Here is a 6,912-nt window from a genome sequence, read left to right on the forward strand (position 1 = left end):
TTTTAGTGGTTACAGCGGTTTCCTTTCATCAGTGAAAGTTTATATGGCTGTTTGAAATGACTGACAGTGATTATTGCTCTGATGTAATATTGGCTCTCATTCCAGAGTTTATTGTTTTTGTGGGAACAAAATAAAATCACACATACATTCAGTAGCTGTCATGCAGATTGCTGTATGGGAATAAATGAAAGGGAAACTAATCAGTCCTGTCTTGGAAACAGAAAAATAAATATTGGAGAACCTCTTTTAACGTCTTAGTCAGTTAGTTCACTGCAATATAAAAATGGCATGAAGTGGTGGGTCCAAGGGAGGCAGTTCCAAAGACTTAAAGGTTAAACGGGCCTTACCCATGTTTCCTTTGTGCTAAAGAATGGAAGTAGGAGACATATTAATCCCATCAAATTCAAAATGACCTTTTTTTTTGAGTTGTGTTTTTTCTCATTTGAGATATTGTAATATGAGATTTGCAAACCATTGCATTTGGGTTAGAATTGTACATGGTTTAGTAAAAGACACATTTCTGCATAGTTGGTTTTCAGCTGACCACAGCAATGCACAGTCAGGACATTTACTTATATTTTCTGTAGCAGGTCTATTCAAAACAATATGCTTGTTTTGAATAGACCAGGCGAGCTGCTTGTCACATGTACCTCCCCTCCTACAGCTTACCCCCTTTTTTCTTGATACATAAAAAAGAGCACATTTATTTAATTTTTATTAAATAAATGTGTATTTTACTTTAATTCATTCATTCATTTTATGTAAAAAGAGTAAAAACAAATCTGAAGAAGTTATTTTAGTCAGAATCACATTAAATTCAAAGATATCAGCATGACAATAGCCATTTAAGCAGCAAAGTCCAGCCAAAGGTGTGTCCTTCCATGAAGCACATACCCTAGTTTATATGGCTAGTTATGTGATTGTAGTTATTGCTCTGAGGTACTATGAGTCTTCATTCAAGGTTTGTTGTGCTGTATGTGCAAAGAAATAGAAACAAAGATGTGTAACCATAGCTGTTATCTTCTTAAGTAGTGAAACTTATCTCATGACAGTATCCTGTCTCGTGCTTTGTAAGCAGAGCAACCCTTTTTATTTTTTTAAATCGGAAAGTAGCACTAAAAATTTAAATGTAAGTAAATAAGTTAAAATGTCAACTGAATTTATGGCACTGCAAGGATATTTGTTCAGTGGTTTTCTGACATGGTAACGTTTTTGATATGTACAGTGTAAAAAAATAAATTACAACACTGTTCAAAAGCCCTAAGACGTACTTTTTTTCTTTGTATATTACTAGGAAAATGGGGAAAAGGTGCTGATATTTACTAAAATGTACAAATATACATGTAAATACAATATATGAGGCAAACGTTTGTATAATTCTAACAAGTTTTAAAGTCAATATTTGCTATGACCACCTTTGTTCTTCCACGTGTTCTTCTGAAGTCTCTCTCTTTTTTTCTTTTTTTGCACAAAAAAAAATGTTCAAACAATGACCATGAATGTGCATGATAAGTCAGCTGGAGATAAGTTATCTGAATTTTTGGAGTTAGTTCACACCCTAAACACTCCCTTTCCAGTCATCTATACATCTATAATTACCTAGTTGCACCACACATTTATTACCTATTTCCATGTGTCCAACCCCTCTGTCCTAAGTTTTCTCTGGTGCCTTCTCACAGTTGTTTCAGGAGGATCTGCCAGGCCTGGGAGCTGCCACCAACCCTCAAATGAAGCATTCCCCAAACTGCAGCCTCTGGCCTAGCTTGTTGCTTCATCATCAATAAACTGCTATTCTACACCCCCTCTTTCCGTTTTCTGTTGAAGTTGTAAACTAATGAGGGAAAAAATAAACAGATGACAGCTGTGCAATACTTCTACAGTGCTTTGTAAAAATGAGCTGCTGCATTTTGGCTGCATAAGAATAAACTGAAATAAGCCCAAGCAATCAAAGCAACGTAGAGCTATACACTAGTTTTCAGAAAGGCCTGTTAAGATCTTCACTGTACTGTTATTGAATGGTACAATATTTTGGAAGTAAAAGGAACATCTTTTACAAAGTCCAAGACTGATCATGACTAAAAATTTTCTTCGCCTTGAATGCATAATAGACCTCTAATAGACCAAGAGTACTGTATACAATTTTATGATTTCAATATTGTCCCCATATTTTGTCCCTAATAAATGATCCACAAACATTTCTATGAATGATAAAATGTCCCAAAACTGCATTTAAATGAAGTGTCTTTTTGCCAGTTCTCACTCCTGGACCTTTGTGTTACATGCTAATGTTAAAAGACTAAATTTAGAGAGTGAAGAATACACTTGCAAAACAAATGCAAATAAACACCACAGCAGGATTGTTAATGTTAGCATTAAGGTCAAAGAACTGCTTATTCTCACAAAGTTACGGTCTAAAGTCTAATGATAACTATGGTTTTATGCCCTGTTGTCTTGTTGTATGTCATAAATGATTCCATAGACAATCAATCTTTAAAGATTAGCCCCTTGTCCAATTTCTAATGATGTTACGTGAGTAGTAAATGATCCCCACGTCCTCCCTGCATGTGTCTTTGTCCCAGTATGCAGTAAAACGCTTCCAAACCATTCCTGTAAACTGCATCACAAGCTATCTCATGAGATGTTCTCAAAAGTGTTTACAGCCTCTGCTGAAGGAAGCAGAAATGATACTGAAAAAGGGCTACAACTAGTTTCTGTTATTGTTTGCTTATAAATACCAAATAATAGATCAGAAATTTAAAAGCAATTAATAAGTTAGTAGAACGGGCATTAAAAATGTGATAAATAATGACTTTACAATTAATTGGTTTCTGTTCAGATGAACCAGTTGCAGGAGCTTGGGCTTGTTTACTCTGGCTGCCGAGGCTTATTGGTCCGTTTTTTCTCCCTTGGATGAAATAAAGGGACAACTTCTTAAACACCCAATGACAAGAGGAAGATCCGTGTCAGACAAAAGTATTTTTTATGTGACTGTAATGCTACCCAACTCACGATTTACTATTATGTTCTGCATGTGGGATTCAAATGCTTGAGGTGTTAGCTATGTGTGGATAATGAATGATCTAACAATAACCAAGGCAGAAAGGAACATTATTTATTATTAGTTCAGTTAAAATACATGGTGGAGATTTTTAATATGTAAATGTTTTAAAATGAATATAAATAAAAAAGAAACTAGTTTAGAAATTGTCATTAAACAGTTTTATATTATAATAATTACAATATTATTTATATTACAATGTGTACAAAATGACTGTTATTTCTCACAGCATCCATTTCATTTATAGACCATTATGTGAATATAGAGATGTTTGCACGTTTCTTCTTGCTCTTGTTATAGTCGATGATTTATGCTAGTTACGATTTATATGACAGTGACAATGCGATGCTGATCAAATCCCATTTTCATTGATCTAAATCAAATCATTGGTTTAAAAAGTGTCCACAGTTATAAATAACTGAAAGACAAATATCAAAGGTCAGCACTGTGATCAGTCATGCTCACTATTGATGATAAATCACATCAATCTTCATTATGCAGAGATTTAATTCCAGCTTTGCCTGTTATAAGGGTTAACTGCATTTGTATTAACATGAACCCTTGGATAATCTAAACCATGTTGTAGCGGTGGTAGTTGCTGCTGCTGCCATTGTTTTTGAGAAGGTTGCTGCTGCCATGTTGGTTGTAGTTCCAATTGCTGTGATTCATCTTCTTTTTCTCCATCAGACAATTTCAGGATTAAGCAAAACAGGAGTCCATCGAGAAAGACGTTAAAATTTGTGAAATAATAAACATTTGCATAAATTGTATTATAGTCAGCTGTCAACCTGCTGTAGAATAGGTACCTTAGAACAAAACTGGGGAAGTAGACAGCAAAGAAAGTGACCATTGAGATAACTGTAATGCCTATCTTCACTATTTTTCCCCCTGTGGCAGGAGAGCTTAAAATAGCTGTTGAAACAATGGCCACAGCCAATCCACAGATGAGAATTTCTAGTAGGTATTCTGCCTCAATGGTGTAGAGCACAGAACTGTAGTGTAAAACACAAATCAGTAAAGACACCACAGAGAAAACACAGCGTAGCTTGGCTCCCAGGTGTGGGCGATACAGGTATAGGAGTGATATGAGGGCGGTGAGGAGATGTATCATCACTAAATACCGTCTTGATGCCATCCACAGGATTTGGGTGTACAGACATGGGTTTCCAGAACAGGTAGCTGCAGCCAGGTGACTTCCAAAGGTCATTGCTCCGATTACATTTAGAACATCGATGAAAAGCAGAACGAAAAGAGAGACATGGGTGTTCTGAACACCTTTCAGGTTCATGTGCTCACATGAAAAGGAAGTGATGAAGCTATTTTTAAGGAGGCTTAGTGCACCTCGTTGGTACCAGAAGGCACCGATATAGGTAACCAGGCCCAGCAGAGAGGTGGACAGGAGAATTCCTGCTTGCAATTTAAGGTTCCCTACAACCCCCGATCTTGTTGTGCTGAATGGCATTTTTGGGCCATAGGACCATTTGCTGATTATATCTGTGAAGTTCTCCATGAGGTGATGATTGTAACCAGCGTGGTAGATTTCCTGGAGGAGAGAGGAGAACAAATCAAATCAAATCAAATCACTTTTATTGTCACGTCACATGTGCAGGTACACTGGTACAGTACATGCGAGTGAAATTCTTGTGCAATATTCTTGAACAATATCTGTATCAGTATTTTGCCCTAGAAATAACATTAATATACATTATACATTTTCATGTATAATATAATTCTGTTGGAAAATTTAGAGTGTAATGAGAAACATGTTGCTGCCTGCTCACATAAAGGGCACGAGGGCTTAAATATGTGCTAATTGACTTAAGTCTTTCTTGTTTCTCTTAAGCTCTAATTGTGAAAGTAGACAGTTCCAAATTAAAGGCTGGAATTTTCACTTTTCTAGAATAACATACAGGAAAAAAATATGCAGCCCCTGCTCAACAAACAGGAAAAACAACAACAAAAAAAACCATTGAAAACATTTTTTTCTCTTATAATCAGACACCATGTAAAAATCATTTCATCTTTTAATTTTTACATAAACAACATGAGAATTTGAAAGTAAAAAAACCCCCAGAAAATTCAATCTTACCTTACTTACGAAGTGATCTCCTGTCTCTGGGGTAAAATTCACCAACTGGCAAACACTGCCACTCTGAGCTGCATATATTTGGATGTAATTATGTTGTAAAAATTAGTCAAGCACATGTCAGACTTATTGGGGCGTGTTCTTCTATTGCTTAGAAATCATTTATTTACAGCGTGTTGAACAGACTGCTGAGAAAGTATTTACAGTATATTTTTGTCAAAATGCCACATAATTTAAAATAAAAAGGATTTTTGCATGAGGTAAAAGGTACACCCTAAAATGTATTTTTAGTCTTTAGTTTTCAACCTGAAAGCTTGGGTATTTATTATTTTGTGTGTGTGTGTGTGTGTGTGTGTGTGTGTGTGTGTGTGTGTGTGTGTGTGTGTGTGTGTGTGTGGTATCTCTCTTATTTTATTATGTGATCCTTTGTTTCATGTGCAGTACTTTGGTTAACTTTATTGTTTTCAAATGTGCGTCATATTTATATTAGGATTGGATTGGGAAAGATTCAGAGAAATCTGGAGAAATCTCTGTGCGCAGTGGACAAGGCTAACAATCAGTATTGGATGCCTATGATCTCTGGGTCGTCAGGCAGCACTGGATTAAAAACAGGCAAAATTCTATCATGGAAATCACTGCATGGATTCAGGAAGACTTTTCAAAGACAGGTAACTTTCATTGTAAACATGGCTTACTTTACCATTCACAACTGAAGCTTATATGTTTTGAAACTGTGTTTGTAATGTGTAACTTAAGCGCACGGATTAATAATTTGTATTCGTTTTTACACGTTAAAATTTGTTGTGGAGATTTGGATAATGTTTTACAAGAAAGAGAAAATGTGTTTGTTATGTGTCTGCAAGCTGTCTGTTTTTTTCCCTCTCCTTTTGCTTGCCATTTCCCTGGGTACACAGACTGCAAGCTGTTGCCTATTTTGGAATATCCAGCTAACTGGAGAGAGGAGCTTTGAATGGACCAACCAGGAGTAAGGAGAGCCCCATAAAAGGAAACTCGGCTGTGGCTAGAGGTGGCTTTCTCCTCCTTCTCGCTAAGGATCATTTGGCACATGTGTTGAGCTGCCCTGGAGCATTTAATTTGTTTGTGAGAGGTTTGTGGTGGGAATAAGAGGGCTGGGTAACTCTGTAATGTTTTGAGCTTATTTTGTGAGACGAGGATTAGGATCTTCTTTCTTTGTTGCTTCCCTCTTACAGTAAATCTCAGCTAGGTTCTGGTTTTGTTTCTTTGGCACAACCTAACGGTCCCTTTCTCCCCCACATTTGTTGTATTGAGCTGTTGTTGTGTGTGTGCACTCCAAACCTGCTCACACAGCATCAGTGAGGAATAGGAAGGCCTTTCAGTGAGGCGAAAGAAACAACTCTGAGGGCTGGTGCTGATAGTCCTGTACAATGCGTGGGTAGATAGTTTGTCCTGGAACTGTCTGTACCTGCTTTGTTGTGGTCGGCACTGGGTTTGGTTTTTTTGGTTTTTTTTTTAAGAAGTTGCCTATTAAACTTCTTATCTGCTTCAACACTTGTACTGACTTATTGGAGTCACCCCCTGGCGTAACAGTGTTAAAAAAAGAAACAACTCTAATTAAATGGATATTTTGTATTACATTGTTTGCGTAGTTGCTTTAATTTGTCACAAAATCACATTTGTAGTGCATTCAGTGTGTACTTATTGTTCTGTGTTATACATTGGCTTTAAAATAACAGTAGGGGTACAATGCTCAACTTAATCTCTGATTTAAAATTCCTTTCATCCAATA

General features: G+C 36.5%; 1 protein-coding gene across 1 annotated transcript; it reads right to left on the reverse strand.

Moving 5' to 3' along the window:
* Nucleotides 1–3,135: 3,135 nt before the first annotated feature.
* On the reverse strand, nucleotides 3,136–5,182 carry LOC120439259. Its single transcript, XM_039610061.1, has 2 exons — nucleotides 5,148–5,182; nucleotides 3,136–4,601 (listed from the first exon to the last, which is right to left on the reverse strand). Exon 2 carries the CDS (start codon nucleotides 4,566–4,568, stop codon nucleotides 3,564–3,566), a length of 1,005 nt encoding a protein of 334 aa, XP_039465995.1. The 5' UTR covers nucleotides 4,569–4,601; nucleotides 5,148–5,182; the 3' UTR covers nucleotides 3,136–3,563.
* Between the last annotated feature and the right edge of the window lie 1,730 nt (nucleotides 5,183–6,912).

Source organism: Oreochromis aureus, linkage group 3, assembly GCF_013358895.1.
Source record: "Oreochromis aureus strain Israel breed Guangdong linkage group 3, ZZ_aureus, whole genome shotgun sequence".
Lineage (NCBI taxonomy): Eukaryota > Metazoa > Chordata > Actinopteri > Cichliformes > Cichlidae > Oreochromis > Oreochromis aureus.